General features: G+C 44.7%; 1 protein-coding gene across 2 annotated transcripts in view; it reads right to left on the bottom strand.

The window, feature by feature from the left end:
* Positions 1–674: 674 nt before the first annotated feature.
* Positions 675–17,356, bottom strand: part of LOC119212803 (V-type proton ATPase 116 kDa subunit a 1-like) — a 32,651-nt gene continuing 15,969 nt past the window's right edge. For both annotated transcript variants that reach the window (XM_037463580.2, XM_037463581.2), the window contains exons 20-22: positions 15,495–15,612; positions 15,013–15,184; positions 675–2,401 (exon numbers count right to left, since the gene is read on the bottom strand). In XM_037463580.2, coding sequence (XP_037319477.1) covers positions 2,308–2,401; positions 15,013–15,184; positions 15,495–15,612 — 384 coding nt within the window. In that variant the 3' untranslated portion in view covers positions 675–2,307. The remainder of the gene's footprint in view (positions 2,402–15,012; positions 15,185–15,494; positions 15,613–17,356) is intronic.

The raw sequence follows: 17,356 nt of genomic DNA, 5'->3' as shown, positions 1-17,356 counted from the left end.
TAATAAGACGTATTGAAATCAGCAGCCGCACCGGACAGCTCGGTTGGCCAACGGCGTAGCGCCGCTGTCTTATAAAGTGTTTCTGCTTTGCTCGACTGCATGGGTCGAATCCAGGTTGCGGCGATCTTTTAATAAATGTATGTTCTTGTATGTTCTGTATTTCTTTATACGTGGCAGTGATGTAGTGCTCACTTATACAATCGTAATCGCTGCATTGGATATGGGATGCATTTTGAACATTTTCAGCAATATGTTTGCGAATGTGTGACAGATCAGGTGACCGAGGCAGACAACATCTGCCGCTGTCGGGGCAAAACAAACACGCACGCGTAGTCAAACCAGTAGGTTCAAAAACCAGTAGCTATGTTGATGTTGCTGTAACGTCATCCCCCTTTGAGGAATACAGAAAACACATCGCTGATTACTAACAGTATTAATTTCCGTGTATGAATCAACATCACAAAGGATAGCGTATACATTGCAAAACCAGCGACGTTGTGACCGCGTCACGGAAGCATGTTATATTTCAGGCTGTGAGCAGAACATTTTCTGGTTATTTTAAATTACAGCTATTTTTGTCAGTTACTTGTAATTGTGGCAGGTTTTCCTGTGTGTTAGTCCCTCCCTCCAAGGAAACGCAAGAGAGGGAAACACGGATGCTGAGACACGGATGCTGAGATGTACCACATTTTAATCCGTATAATATCAATGTTCTCTGCACAAACAATCATCAATGGAAACGTTAGGGTTGTTTCTATATCCTATCCAAGCTATTACATGTTAGGAGAGTTAATTTATTAAGCACCAAGGATGAACCAAGTTGTGTTGATTCTTTCTCTAACGATATTATTTCTTCACATTTCTGAATCAGATATATTTTCCAAACAATTCACCTCAGTTATTTTAAAGCTCAATCCATCATTTCAGTTCTCCACCTGGTTTACAACATCAATTCACACGGAGGGAGCACAGGGAAGTTACAGATCAACAGACAGTGGGCACCAACAAGCTGCACTTGCAGTATATTACAGGATAATTCCGGTTTATTACGGCTCTGCTTAATTGTAGTGACTGATATATGGACATGCCAAAGTTGTAGCAGCAGAAACTTCCCTTTCAGTTACATTCCCTCTGATTGCTCATGCTTCTACCCGAGGACATGGCTTGACACAGGAGCAAGACGACAGCAGGTTTTACAGTCATTTCCATTTGCACAATGAATCTTCAAAGGTTTTTCCAATGCCTCTGTTCCAAGCTGTACATATGCACAAGGTAACATTTCTATTACATTGAACTGCCATGTTACGCTGTCTACATCATAGATATAGCCATCTTGGTACGGTCAGCTTGCTCAGCCATAACATTGTGTTGTTAGTGGTACACATGCTCCAGGGGTGCCCACACCTTTTAGGCCTGCAAACTACTTTTCTTGGAGAGCTATCTACATGAATTAATATGGTAAATCAGTTTTTGTGTGGGGGTGTGTGTGTGTGCTTTTATTACTTGGTCCAGCAACCCCTCTTAGTTAATAAGCAAGTAAGCCAATTTTTCCGTTAGCTCAAGCGGTTGACCGTGCATGCGTGGTGACCGATGTGTCAGAAACTAAGTGATTTGTTTTTCAATGGCAAGAGATCTACTGGCACTGCCTTGGCAATCGACTGTTAAAATGAAACTTTATGCAGGTTTTTTCCGGATAACTGGGTTAATAGGTGAGGTGCCACCGTAGTAATAGCTGTTTATCTACTTCTGTATTCAAACTAGATTGGTCTACCACTAAACAGGCCTTGCCAAATTAAGCTTAGGCAAAAATTCAGCCAGGAAGACTGGACAGGCTGTGGCCTGGTGGCCTCCTCTCTCCCTGTGGGTAAACAGACAGCTGATTAGGGGAGGGTAGTGCATCCCAGCCCATGGTCTATCCTACGGCAGAGTTCAAGCCCCAAACAACATTGCACTATAAATATTGATGCCTGTTTATAATAAAGCATTGTTCCAATTTCAACAAGTCTCTCCGGATTGAAATGTATTTGGTAAAGGCTGTCTTTGAAGGAAAGCTGACAGAGATGTTATGACAGCAGAGGTGAGGTGAGTGCTTAGCACAGTGATGGTTTCGTGCCACAGCAACAGGAGCTCCAGTGTGGGTACAGCTTGGCACATGTGCATTGGAATATTTTTTATAAAGACCACATTATAGCTCAAACACAATAAGAATTTCACAAATGGATCACTAGAGGGTGACAGAAGGCTGTACTTGGGCTCATGCACACTCACAAACACATACACAGAGGAGAGAAGGGAAAGGGTCTCCGATCATTCGTCGAATCGACCCTCCAGGATGCTCTCAAATGAGAAAGGAAGAAACTTGAAGCCCTGGCCAGTGTAGAACTTGTTCTGGAACTCCACCCTGAGAAAGGAGCACAAGCAAGAAAGTGATGGTGACATAAGCATGGTTTATTATATCATCACACCAAAATTGAAAAAGTGAGGAATTAAAAAAAAAATGTATTTGGATCAACACTTGAACACTTGTTGATTTAAAAACAAATTTGTGGCATTTCCATTAACTGTTTAGGACAAATCAATTGGCCTATAGCATAGTCAGGTTGTTCTACAGAATATCCTTACCACCTATCCACCAGCAAAAAGGTTGATGCAAAAGACAGTAAAGAAGAGAGGTCATAGTTGTTTCATGTGTTGTCATGTTTTGTGCTGTCTAGACGAGGTCAATACTAACACAAATCATGTTTGTGAAAAGTATTACCAAGGCTGTTAGAATCCTACCAGAGGGGAACCTGAATGTCTGAGCTACATTGTACTATCCACCCAATAATTAATTTGCTATTCTGTATAAAATTGGTTGACCAACCAGTATTGCTGTCCCCAGAAGAATAGCACTAAAAGTATTGTCATTAACATGTTAGCATGTCATGTCAATCATAAGCGTGCGGATAAATAGAAATTCATTGGGATGTTGTTGCATGTTTTAGAGGCAGGGCACCCTCCATTAAGTAAGTCAAAGGGAAAGGAAATCCTCCCACAGAGCAGCAGTAGAAGTATAGTCTGCTCAGCACTCTCAAAATGGCTGATGGTGTATAAAAATGGATGATAATAAGAATAACAGCCTTGCATATGAGGGGGGGGGGGGGGGTGGATGACAGTCCTGTCAACAGGCTTGTCTGTCTGAGTAGCTGGCTGAAAGCAATGAGGTAGTAGGCTGACCTTTTATTGGTAACCTAACTGTTACGATTCATTGTCACGGTTTAACTGCACTATAGGCTGAGGCCTGGTTTATCTGAAATATGCACTTGTTTTTTTAGTAAAATAAAACATTTGCATAAAGCATGCCAATCCACTTTTCCATGTTGATAAGAGCATTAAAATGAAAAAAGAAATATGGGAAAAAAATAAAGGAATGCACATTTAGAATAGATACAAATTTGTTAACTATGACATAAATGTGAATAATCGTTAATTAAATATTTTAATCTTTTGACAGCACTAGTTCCTATATGTTGGCTGGGCTGCAAGGCTCTGAGGCTGTGAGACCCCATGGCTCTGAAACTGAGCCACCGAGGTGCCCGACGCTCCTTCCCTGATCCGTCCAACTCCTATCATGTGACCGTATTAATGACCTTTTCCCTGTTTACACCATCACTCGCATACCCAGTATGTGATTTCCATCTTGAAAACAATGCTGAAACGCCTGTGTAGGCGAAGATCGAAAAACGTTGTGGTGGGGGAGTAGTCAGAGGCTCTGAGGATCCGAGGCTCAGAGCCTCAGAGTGCCAATCTTTACAGAGGTTACATGTTGTAACTGATTACTTTTTGATCATTAATGAATCATCAATCATTTACTAAGACTCAGTTGATGAGTCAGAAGCATTAGTCAGAGCAACCTTTAAGTTGCTGATTGCTTTTGACCACATGGAGTTGTCCAAAATCTGTTAATTGATTATTAACAATAATTAATGCATTTGTATGTAATGATGAAAAACCTTTGATGCATTACTAACGTTTACAACTGTACATGAGTTGAGAAACTTATCAGTATTTCTTTGAGCAGTACTTAAACTTAACTTTACCAAATAGAAAGTGAGTTTACTTATTAATGGCTTGTATAAAGGTTCCTTATTGAAACGTGACAAACTTGGATCACCAACTGACGTTGGGGAAATCCAAGTGGAACTCTTTCCACATGCAGGAGCACATATTTCTGGCAAACACATGCTAAATGCCAAGCTAGCGGCAAGTCGAGCCTGTTCAAATACTCGATAACACATCGTGGACATTTACAAATGTGGTGAGGAAAGCCACGCAGAAGGCACCGTGAGAGCCAGTAAATGAGACATCTATAAGTAGTACACTCTGTGACCAAATATGGCTATTGAGAGCCACACTCACATCCGCACCAACACAAGTAGACCGGTGGGCTGCCTGCTCATGTGGGGAGAGTTATGCTAAGTAAATACCAGATTTTCGCGACTATAAGGCGCACTGGATTATAAGGCGCACCTTCAATGAATCGCCTATTTTAGAACTATTTTCCTATATAGGGCGTACCGGATTATAAGGCGCATAGAATAGAAGATACTGGGGTTGCGTTATGCATCCACTAGATCGGCTGTGCTAAATCAAACTTTATTAAGCGTTCACTCCCATGGTAACTGTAGCGTTGACTACGTCACCGGGCAGCGGGGTAACACAGGTGGGTGGTTCACTTAATTGATTGACGTCACGGGCTATAAGGGGAAGCGAGCATTTGTTGGCAGGTGGTCTCGTCAGGAGAGATGCGCCACCGGTAAGCTGCTGTTGTTGTTTCATTTGAGCTGTTTTATGTGTGTTTGCCTGTTACGCTGCTCTGGTTTAGATGTTATTTGCTCCGTATGATAATCGCTGTCGGCTCGAAAGCGTTTGGAATTGGAGCGGTTTCGCTGTCACACTCACTACTTCCTGGTTGCGGTGCTGGATGGGAAATGTAGTAAATCGGTCTATTTTGTTAATGGGTTGCTACGCACGGCGCCACTATCTAAAACTACACTCTTTTTACTCCCGTTTACTGATGTACACCCTTGTGGTTTGGGACTATGAGTTTAATGTGTAAATTTGATTGATGTGTTTCTATGATTAAATGTTTGGTAGTCACTCAGTTAACACTTATAATAAATAGATAAATATATATATAGTATAATAATATTTATAAGACCAGATACTATATGTTAAAGAACCATGGTATATTTTGCATTGTTGAAATAATGTTGTTTACACTGTAACCCCTTTTTATTTATACAGGTTTATAACCTGCTATGTGGAAAATTACAGCTGTAATTGTGGAATCAATCGGCTTAATAAAAAACTACAAACGAGTTAGAACAACGTGTCCTCTCCTGATGCCCCGTTCGGTGGGGAGAATCTTATAGAACCGAACAGTTATAAACCGAGGCCCACTGAATAAAGTGCAGTGAAACCAGCCACGGACTGCTTCATCAAGGAAGCTCGGCCAACCCTGGATTTGTTGGCCTCTTGGTTCTCTTCTGTGGCTGATCCCAAGTTATCATTAATCAAACTGCCCATTGATAGGATAAAAGAGCGTAATCACATTGACAGTGACCAGCTCTCCAGTCAACACAAAGGGAGTCACAATGGCAGACTTGGAAAAGCTTAAAAGTGTGCGATCAAGAGCACAGGCTTCATTCACAAAACGGGCTCTTACTCTCACCAAACCAGGACTTTTGGAACCAACTGAAGTTCTCAAAGAATGGAAAATATTCAGGGCGGATTTTTCAGTCACAGATAAGTCACAGATGCGGGATATGAGTATGCTGAAGCCCTGAGGGAGTCAACAGATGAAGAGGTCATAGAATCTGCAACCCTAATTGATGTGAAGACCGCGGAGTGGGAGAAAAGGTTCATTGAGGTAAAGAAAGCCACCCAGGAAGCCTTTTGGACCAGCTACGCAGAGGAGGCGTTCTTCAGGCAGGCTGAAACAGCTGAGTCGGCCATCACTATGGCTGAAGGAGAGGAAGTTAACCCTCGGGAGTCAATCAAGGACCGCAGGCTAAGGAACAGAGGTCTTGAAAGAGAGGTTATTGAACTCGGAGAGATGCTGGAAGAGTGGAAAGAGTTGGTCCCTGGTCCAAAGGCAGTCGATCTCAGGACACGCCACAAGACATTCAAGAAGAGGGTCCTGGCGTTGTCTGATAAACTGGAGGACGATGAAGCAGTAAAGGGTAGAGAAAGAAACCTGGGAGATGATGGCAGCGCGGTTGGTGAGCCGAGACAAGATGCTTCTTTACTTTCTCTCCCTGACGTGTCTGCTGATCTCAAGTTGAAGCCCAAAACATACACAGGGGCACCAAACAGGAACATCCGACCCCTTAGACAGAAAAGCAGCCCCGATAGGACCAAAGAAAACTATAATCTCCAGCCTCAAATCAGCCTTGAAAGAGCACGGCTACCCACTTTCTTCGGTGACATGAGGGAATATTATCGCTGGAAGAACGAGTGGGAGGACCTAGAAGAATTGGGTAACCCACAAGGTGTTGAATGTATAAAAAAGTTCCACTTATTAAATAGTCTCCATGAGAAGGTCAAGAAGGATCTAGTTCTATCTAGCTGTGAATCTGCCGACAATATGTTCAGGCTGCTGGACAGCAAATACGGGAACAAAGCGAAAATAGTCCTACTGATCACCAACGAGGTCCAGGCTCTTCCACCCGTCAAAGGAAACAATCCAAGAAGAACCATTGAATTGATCCAGGCTGTAGAAAGGGCACTGTGCAACCTCCAGATCCTTGGTGAAGAGGACGCTGTGAAGAACCGTGTTGTTGCTCAATCTCTTGAAAGCAAGCTTCCCAGTTCTCTCAAAAAGGAATGGATTATTCACAAGACTGACCCAGCAAACCGGTTCTCTCCACTGTATCATTTTGATTTCCTCCTACGGTTCTTAAAGAAGCAGGAGGAGATTCTGGAAGAGTTGGATCAGTTGGAACTGAGCTCTGCAGATAAAGGCCCTGTGGAAAAGGGTGCTGCAGACTACCCAGATAAAAGAGGGAAGATGGCTTTCACAAAATCCACAGGAGGTCAGAAGGATGACTATCCCAGCTGTACTGTCTGTGGAGATGACTCCCATGCCGGCAAGCTGTTTGCCTGCAGGATCTTCAGAGAGCAAGATCTCTTAAGAAAGAGGGCACTTTTGAAGAAGCTAGGGTTGTGTTCCAAGTGTTTACGTTCCCACCCCAAGGATAGAAAAGGATGCACACCCAGATACCTCTGCCCGAAAGGAGACTGTCGTAAAGGAGGGGTGTCGGACCACAATTACCTCCTGTGCCCTAAACCGCCAACTCCAAAGAAGGACAGCACTAGTGAGGATCAGAGTACTGTAAAATTTGGAGGAAAGAAACTTGGCCTAACCGACAAACAAGAGGAGTTTCTGGCAGAGCTTACTCCAGAACAAAGAGAGAAATACAAGGATGCATTCTCAAATAGAATATCATCAACTGTATGCGCCAAGGCTGGAAAGAGTCTGCAAGAACATCCAGTGGTGATGATGCTGATGGAAGTGACGACAAACTCAGGTTGCCTTGTTGGCTCCCTAATCGACCTCGCATCTGACACAAATTATATCACAAATGAAACCGCTGATCGCCTGGGACTGTGCGGTGAGAACATCAGACTTGTAGTCCATGGAGTCGGGGGGATGAAAAAGGCTGTCTCGACCAGAAGATATTCCCTGCGGCTGAAGATCAAGACCTCCAAGGGAAAAGTGGCAGAGCATAGAATTCTCTGCTATGGCCTGGAAACCATCGCGGAGGTCACTCAATCAGTCACCGCGGAGCAGCTGCAGAAGTTCTTCCCCAATGTGCCCAGAGACGAACTGGTCCGCCCCACAAAGATTGACCTCCTTATCAGTCACCGGGAAGGTCGTCTTGTTCCCCAGCCAATCAAGATTGTGGAAGACCTCGTTCTCTGGGACAGTCCACTAGGAAAGACTGTTGGGGGAACTCATCCCAATCTCATTGAGACAGTCGATTTGGCCGTGTACCGCTCTGAAACTCACCTAGCAAGGACCATGAGAACGGCCTCGATGGCGTACAAAGAAACCATCATACCTCTGAGGGAGGAAAGACATGAGTATACCCGGAGCACTGCAACCGCCAACAAAGAGGTTCTTGAGTGGTTCAGGTGGGACAGCATCGGAGCAGCCTGCAATCCTCAATGTGGTGGCTGCAAGTGTGGCAGGTGCCCCCCTGGTGGAAAAGAAATGACCCTCAAGGAAGAGCGGGACCTGGAAAAGATAAAAGAGTGCCTAACATACATGCTGGCGGACAAACACAGCAACTCTCCCCACTGGGACACAGCGTATCCCTGGAAGACAGACCTCAAAACACTGCCAGACAATCGGAAGGCAGTGGAGGCAACTTTCAGAAATACTGAGAAACGTCTGGGGAAGGAACCTGCGTGGAAGGCTGCATACAAAGAACAAATCCATGAAATGCTATCAAGAGGGGCTGCCGTAAAACTCACAAGGGAGGAAATTAACAACTGGGAAGGACCTAAATGGTACATCAGCCATCTGGTTGCACCAAACCCGCACTCCTCCTCAACCCCTGTAAGAATTGTCTGGAATAGCAGCCAAGAGTTCAGAGGCATAAGTCTAAATGATCTCCTTCACAAGGGTCCCGAGGTACTCAATCCCATCAGAGGTGTACTTCTGAGGTTCAGGAGTGGACTCCATGCTGCACTGGGTGACGTGAAAAAAATGTACAACTCAGTGTGGCTGAAAGATGATGAAGTTCACCTCCACCGCTTTCTCTGGAGAGACAACCCAGAGGACAACATTGAGGAGTTTGCAGTTGTCAGAGTCAATATCGGTGATAAACCTGCTGGATGTATCGCGCAAGTTGCAATGCGAGAGACAGCCAATCTTCCTCAGTTTGCTGATATGATTGAAGAACGGAGAGCTCTAACCGAGGACAGCTATGTGGATGATATCCTGACCTCGCACGATGACCTCAGGATGCTGGAAAGGGTCACTAAAGGGGTAGAGGAGATTCTGGAAGCGGGAGGATTTTTCCTCAAACCTTGGGTTCTGTCACGCCAAAGTGGGAGGAGTGGAGCCCCTGCTGAAACAGCTGTACCCAGGACTCTGGTACTGCCCAATCAAATGCGTGATGGGGAGAACAAAGCACTTGGGGTCGGCTACGAACCTGAGACCGACACGCTCCGGTTGCTGACTTCTATCAACTTCTCGAAGAAAAGAGGAAAAATGAGGACAGGAGTTAATCTGAGCATGGAGGAGGTCAGGAGACAAACACCAAACCCCCTTACCCGACGCATACTACTTAGCCAGATTGCCGCATTATACGACCCAGTTGGTCTTGCCTCTCCAGCCAAGCAGAAAGGAGTAATGTTAGTACGAGAATCATTCCAGGAAGCTGGCAAGGACAACCCATCTAAAGACACATGGGATGCTCCTCTCTCACTAAAACTCAGAGAAGCTGCAATAACGCTCTTTGAAGAATTTGTGAGACTTGGCCAGGTAAGGTTCGAGAGAAGCCTCACGCCGTCGGGAGCCATAGGCCCACCAACAGGAATCACGTTCTCAGATGGAAGTGAATCCTCCTATGGAGCTGTACTCTACCTGCGGTGGGAAACTCAAGACAAAGTTGAAATGAAGTTGGTGGAATCCAAGGCTAAACTCGCCCCTCTCGATCAAAAGGGAGATGTGATTAAAGCGGAACTCTGTGGTGCGGTCTTCGCTACTCGCTTAAAAAGGTATTTTGAAAAACACTGCCACATCAAAGTCGACCAATGGATTCACTTTGTGGACAGCCAAACAATCCTAGCAGCCATCCAAAAGGACAGCTACGGCTTCCAGACCTTTTTCGCTAATCGAATCGGTGAGATTCAGAAAGCCGGAAATGTGGAAGATTGGAGGTGGATTGAAGGAAGACGAAACATTGCTGACATGCTTACCAGAGGTGCGACTCCGGAGGAACTTAATGAAGGATCGAGGTGGCAGCAAGGCCCTGAGTTCCTGAAATTACCGAAGACAAACTGGCCCATGAAGATGGCCAGTGAAATTGCACCCTCTGCTGCTGAAGATGTGGGAAAACTTCAGCGGAAGGCCTTCTCGGCAGTGGTCACCAGGGCCCAGTTAAAGGAAAAAACTGGCCTGAGCGGGCCCGGCATCAAGGCGGACCTAAAGCAGGATGGAGTCAACCAACCGACGCCGCCAGCTGTCCCGATTGCAACATCAGCGGAAGACGCACAGAGAAGGCCCTGGGCAGTTGGACTGGTGTGCCTTGTGGAACCTCAACGCTTCAGTACTCTGTCCAAACTGTGTGGTTCCATAGCCTGGACTCGACGGGCTGCAGAAACCTGGCTGGGAAGACGCCTGGCACCAGACTCCTCAAAGTGGGAGGCAGACCGCTCTTTTCTATCTTCTGAGGAGAGAGAGCGAGCCTTCGAAGACCTGGTCCTCGCAGCCCAAGATGGCAGTCAGTTCCCAGTCTCAACACTAAATCGCTTGGTGGTCTACAACGACGGGAGCACAGGAATCCTTCTCTGTGGAGGGCGAATCCAATCCTGGAAAGAAGATGGAACAGCTGTCCCTATAATTCCATCTCTCTCATGGCTTGCAACACTACTGTCAAGAGAAGCTCATAATGAGAACCACGAAGGTATTGCTGCCACGCTGCTGCGTACCAGGAGGAAAGCATGGATTGTGCAAGGCCGGAGAATAGTAAAGAAAGTTGTGAACGACTGTATCGCATGTCGCAAACGGAAAGGGAAGATGTGCCAGCAGATGATGAGTGATCTGCCGCCAGAACGCTCACAGCGTGCTAACCCATTTGAGTATACCACACTTGACCTCTTTGGCCCCTTTGAAATTAAGGATGCTGTCAAGAAAAGAACAGGGAAAAAGGTTTGGGGCATAGTATTCTGTTGCATGGCATCAAGGGCAGTTCATGTGGACCTCGTTGACGACCAATCATCGGAGAGCTTCCTCCAAACTTACTCTCGCTTTGTGGCATTGAGAGGCCATCCCAGAAAGTTGTGGTCAGATAGGGGAACTAATTTCATTGGAGCGAAGCCTGCCCTACAAGACTTGCATAGGTACCTTGCTACCTTACGGGAAGCGTCCATAGAGGACAAAACCGCTAAAGATGGGACAGTGTGGGCATGGAACCTTCATCCGGCTGACGCACCTCATCGCAACGGGGCTGCAGAAGCTGCAGTCAAGCTCATAAAAAGGGCTCTCACTAGTCTCGGAGGGACAACAAGCTCACTTACCTGGGGTGAACTACAAACCCTCTTCTACCAGGCAGCTAACCTCACAAGTGAAAGGCCGATCGACGCCAGGGCTCAAGAACAAGAAGATTCTATAGAATACTTGACCCCCAATACTCTTCTTCTCGGGAGAACCAGGGAAGGAGGAGACACCGGAGGAATTGATTTAGAGACTCATCCCTGGCGCCGTCTCAGAGCCATCCAGATTGGTGTGGATATGTTCTGGAAGAAGTGGAGCGAACTTGCCGGACCTAACCTCTTCGTTCGACCAAAGTGGCACCGGATCCAGAGGAATGTAGCAGTCGGTGATGTTGTCTGGATTGCTGATCAAAACGCATTGCGAGGGCAGTTCCGGCTCGGACGGATCCAGGCCGTGTACCCCGACAAGAAAGGACTTGTGAGAGACGCTGACGTTAAGACGTGTGCAGGCCCCCCTGCCTCCTTAATGGGTGGGCAACTTGGGAGGAATCCTCAGCACCAGACGTCTGTCATCCTACGGAGAGATGTGAGGAGACTGGTAGTCCTCATCGCTGTGGAAGACCAGAGACTCCTAGACAGCACGCCCAGATCCTGCCCTCTCTAACTGGCTGGTACCTGAACAGTGACAATGCGTACTATACTTAGAGATGAGAAGAAAAAAAAAGAAAAAAAAAAAAAAAGAAAATATATATATATATAATGAAATTGTTGTCTGTGACCGCCTTAAATCACATGATCAGTCGGTCAAGTGGGAGGTGTAGCGTTGACTACGTCACCGGGCAGCGGGGTAACACAGGTGGGTGGTTCACTTAATTGATTGACGTCACGGGCTATAAGGGGAAGCGAGCATTTGTTGGCAGGTGGTCTCGTCAGGAGAGATGCGCCACCGGTAAGCTGCTGTTGTTGTTTCATTTGAGCTGTTTTATGTGTGTTTGCCTGTTACGCTGCTCTGGTTTAGATGTTATTTGCTCCGTATGATAATCGCTGTCGGCTCGAAAGCGTTTGGAATTGGAGCGGTTTCGCTGTCACACTCACTACTTCCTGGTTGCGGTGCTGGATGGGAAATGTAGTAAATCGGTCTATTTTGTTAATGGGTTGCTACGCACGGCGCCACTATCTAAAACTACACTCTTTTTACTCCCGTTTACTGATGTACACCCTTGTGGTTTGGGACTATGAGTTTAATGTGTAAATTTGATTGATGTGTTTCTATGATTAAATGTTTGGTAGTCACTCAGTTAACACTTATAATAAATAGATAAATATATATATATAGTATAATAATATTTATAAGACCAGATACTATATGTTAAAGAACCATGGTATATTTTGCATTGTTGAAATAATGTTGTTTACACTGTAACCCCTTTTTATTTATACAGGTTTATAACCTGCTATGTGGAAAATTACAGCTGTAATTGTGGAATCAATCGGCTTAATAAAAAACTACAAACGAGTTAGAACAACGTGTCCTCTCCTGATGCCCCGTTCGGTGGGGAGAATCTTATAGAACCGAACAGTAACGTTGTTCAAACGTTAATGTGGATATTAACAATATCTCTGAACCTCCAACTTTCGTTCTTGATTAATGAAAACATTCTCGGCAAATGCTTTCGTGCATCTTACTCCGAGAGGCAGCGCTGGAACAGACGGTGGCGCCTCGGGCCGTCAGCTCGATCCTGAGATCCAAATACGAGCTTTTTAACTACAGCAGCTTTAATATACGCTATTGGAGCTGGAATTACCGCGGCTGCTGGCACCAGACTTTCCCTCCAATGGATCCTCGTTAACCAGTATGGATCAACCAATTGATTTTAAGGCGCACTGTCGTTTTTTGAGGAAAAAAAGGATTTTAAGTGCGCCTTATAGTCACAAAAATACGTTATGTTGCAAAGATTAGTATTAGAATAACTACAATTCATTGTCCATTTCTCATAATTTCCCTTGTCTGATTCTGATGTCTAAATCAAGGGACGCATGTTGTAAAACACGACATTCCTTGAAATACTAGCATCATCCTTTTTGAGAGTGAATCCAGTTTGTATAGAGGTATCCCCGGACTTAATGAAGATCGCTGTCATCATGGTTCAGTTCAGTCCACTTACAGAAAAAGTCATTACTGAGTACATTTTTTACTTGGAAACTTGACTTAAACTTGAATCCGGACAATTGTAATTACCAAATCCTCACAAACTCTGATGTCTTCACTTGAGAGGAAAAAACTCAGAGTGAAGAGTGAATGTTCAGTTCCCTGCTGGCCTCCATGAGCAAGGGGAGTGCCCAGGAATGTCTCCTAGTTGTGGCAAATATTTGGCCTGCCAGAGGGCAACACTTGAAAAGAAGGATACTGTCATCTGCAAGAGCTGTATCTTACACACACTAAACACAGCTGACTCTGGTGTGGGTGAGAGTAACTCATAAGCATGCGCGTGTGAAGAATGGACAGGAGAGCAGTCCGTCCACGCTGCTGTTTACTTTGAACATAACTATTTCCATTTGCTCGCCTCTGTGAAAAATACTCCACTACTCTTTTTTAACCTTAGCAGAGAGCTGTTGAGCCAACTCACTGCTACTTAACAAAGCGCCCCACAGTCATACGGTCACTCGCGCTGGAGTGCAGCCCAGTACAACCACTGGCATCTGAACTTTCAAAATTAAATTGGCCGCTGATTTCTGGAAATTGATAAAAGAATATCTTATTCAAGTATTTAAAGGATGAGGCCATTTTTTTGTAGCAGTCTATCCCGTTATTCATTATTATTACAGAAAATGTGAGTCTTTAAATAATTCAAAAGGGATGGAATGGAGTGTATGATACCTGAATCCATTGTCCAAAAAAATTGAGGGAAGGATGATGCTCTACTTATTAGTCTTCTCATGTTGGACTGAGACCAACTCCCTGTAGTTTTTCCAGGTACTGATGGTGCTATAAGATAGGGCAATTCGGGGAAAGCTCTGCTAACTATTACAGAGATTTAACATAATGTCAACACAAATAAGGTTACTTAATTTCTATTGAGCTTGTTACAGTTTGAACTGAGATTGTGGCTACATCTTACACATGAGGGAAGTAGTGCATTGGTTAGGGACTATTATCAGCAGTATATTAATCCACATGCTCTAGTGAGTATCTGGGGCAGCAGGAGTGTTTGTAGGTTCCTTGAAAGAACACTGATGTATGGATAGAAGACAGCTGGGCTCCTAATGTGCAAGGTGGTCAGATTGCTTTTCACTATTATACAGGAACAAAAGACGGACAGACATGTTCTAGATGAATCCACTTATAACATCTGCTCTGAGAGCAGCAGTCCTAATTCTCTCCTAAATACGGGTGCTTGTCCCTTTTGACATATTTCCCAAGCATTTTTCTGCTCTTGGCATACTGAACATTTGTGTTCCATCACACTCCCAATACCTCCTCCTGGAGGTGGTGCTGTAGGGTGTAAGGTTTTCTGGAGGCCAAGTTCACGGCTTGGACCACTTTGGATCTGGAATGTTTCATTATAAGAACATCCCTCGTTTGTGCACGTAAAACTGAAAAAGTTCAGGTTTGACAGTGATACTTTCAAGAGGGGAGTATGTTTTCTATTTATATGGTATTCATTTAATAGAAATCTGACTTTTTGTATGGGTTCTGTGCACACGAGTGTGAGCATGTGTACACCTCACAAATACGAGCATTTATTATACATTGAATAGCATGCATAGGCGTGTGTGGGGTATGTGTGTGTGTTTGTGTCTAACCAGTGCAGACGCAGGGCATGCAGGAAGGCGGACAGCCCCTCCATGACGAGTAGGATGGCAACGGTGAGGGTGGCAAAGGCAGAGAAGATGATTGACAGCGCGAAGAACCCACCGCCACTCCGGGAGGACAGGCCCAGGTGCATCACCATGGTCCAGAGGACCTCCGACAGCTCTGCACACACACACACACACACACACACACACACACACACACACACACACACACACACACACACACACACACACACACACACACACACACACACACACACACACACAGTTGTGGCAACAGCAAGGTTCTCAGAGAACTATATGTACATGAATAAAGTTCACCCTTATTGAATCAATGTATCTATAAAGTGTTGCAGGCATAATGTATTTCATAGGCCAATGCGGGAGTTGTGCAAAAAATCTGATTTATAGCACTCTAATCTATACAGGCATAAAACTGTGTATAATTGTGCATGCAAGCCTTTACTCACGTGCATGAGCAAGGCTAAGGGCCCAGAGGCGCAGGTAGGAGGCTGTGTTGGAGATGCATCCCAGACAATACTCTATGGTGTGGATGGCTTGGTGGACAGCTACGTCACCAAAGTCAAACTGTAGGGAAAAGATGAGATGGTTAGCACACACACACGCACACGCACACGCACACACACACACACACACACACACACACATATAATTGTGGCATTGAGCTGATAATAGTTCACATCACTCTATTTGTACATGCAGGGAGTCAAGCACCTTGCAAGGGCTCAGGAACCTTTCATTTCTGCAGCCTCGCTCAAGGACCCTTCAAATTGGAAATGACCTCTTGAGAAACTCTTTTGGACTTTTAATTGCAAGTCGATATATTTGTTCTTCAAGATCATAATAGGAGCTTAAATCATGTGCCGCATTGATTCAGTGTTGGAAATGAATAATGAATGTGTTTCTAGTTTCCATACCCACTTCTCAGAGAGAAGCCTATACAAACGTTCCCAACAGCAGCACAGAACCAGCCATGACAAGGAAATGGACTATGACATGTAAAATCTGCAGAGTGCCCCTTCCAGGATATTGAACCATGGAAATGACTTGGAATGGAAATTCCATTATGATCTTAATGAGAGGCCGCTTTGAACTTTGAACCCCGGCCGAGCCTTTAACTCTGATCAGGACGAAAAACAAAGAGGTTCTTTCCTCTTTCTTTCCCCGAGCGTGATCCCAGCACTGTGACTTGTTTGTGTGTGGTAAAGCCAACAGAGTTCCTCCGTTTTCTCCTTCCTTGAACAAGACTAGCCTTTCCTGTATGGAGTGGGCAGAAGGGAGGGGGGTATGGGAGACTACTGCACTGAATTGCTCTTGTTGGGTTTGGCCCAGTTTCCTCTTTCCATGCTTCTCTTTTGTCCTTGGAGCTGTGAGGTAGAATTCATGCAAGCAGCACTCATTGTTTCCATTCAAAAGGTCTCTGACATATGTGGATAATGAAAACAAGTCTGGTTAACACGCTGTCCCGGCTGAATGGACGCAGGCCAGGGGCTCTGATCAGAAATGCTGAAACAAAAAGTTCAGCTGCAGAGAGTGATTACAAAATGTTCATCGACGAGACTTTGGACTTGTAATGAAATCTTTCAGACTACTTTGCCAGGACGAAGTTTCAAAATCAATGCTGTGCATGAGGCATGCACCAAGAGACCCGCCCTCCTCTTTATTACCCAATCGGGCAGAATAGGACGAGTCTTCACAGAATTTGGGTGGAATTATTTGCATGGGATGCTGCATTGACGACAACTTTGAAAATATGGGACAAAACCCGTCCCAATTTTATATTAAGGGACTCTTGCAGGGCGATTACGTATTATAAGGGACGGGTGGCAACCGTAGCAGTGAGCGATATTCTCTTGTCTAATCCCACTGTTTTTCATTGTTTTTGATTCATTCAAAAACTGATATTGACTTGGTCTTCACTTTGACATGGACTTTACTTTGTGACATCAGACACAACAAAATATCAAACTTAACAAGTCTGTCATCAAGTCTTCTATGCATCTGTCATAACTCTTAATGTACAATAAATAACTGTCAATAATTGCAAAGTTATGGACCAGACTGATTACACTTATTCTTTCTTGTTTTAACGTATTACATTTGCCACAAGAAGATACATGCTACCAATAAAAAACAGCACTGAAAGCAAATGGAACTGGTTTTTTGTTGACATGTTGAATGAGTATCTGACTTACTTAACTATAGACAATCACACACATAGACATTAGGGCTGTCAACATAAACGCATTAATCAATGCGATTGATGTGGCCAAGATTAATACAACTAAATATTTTAGTTGATCACTCAGGA

The sequence above is a fragment of the Pungitius pungitius genome, chromosome 21 (genome assembly GCF_949316345.1).
Source record: "Pungitius pungitius chromosome 21, fPunPun2.1, whole genome shotgun sequence".
Lineage (NCBI taxonomy): Eukaryota > Metazoa > Chordata > Actinopteri > Perciformes > Gasterosteidae > Pungitius > Pungitius pungitius.
This window is presented reverse-complemented; position numbering and strand designations above follow the sequence as displayed.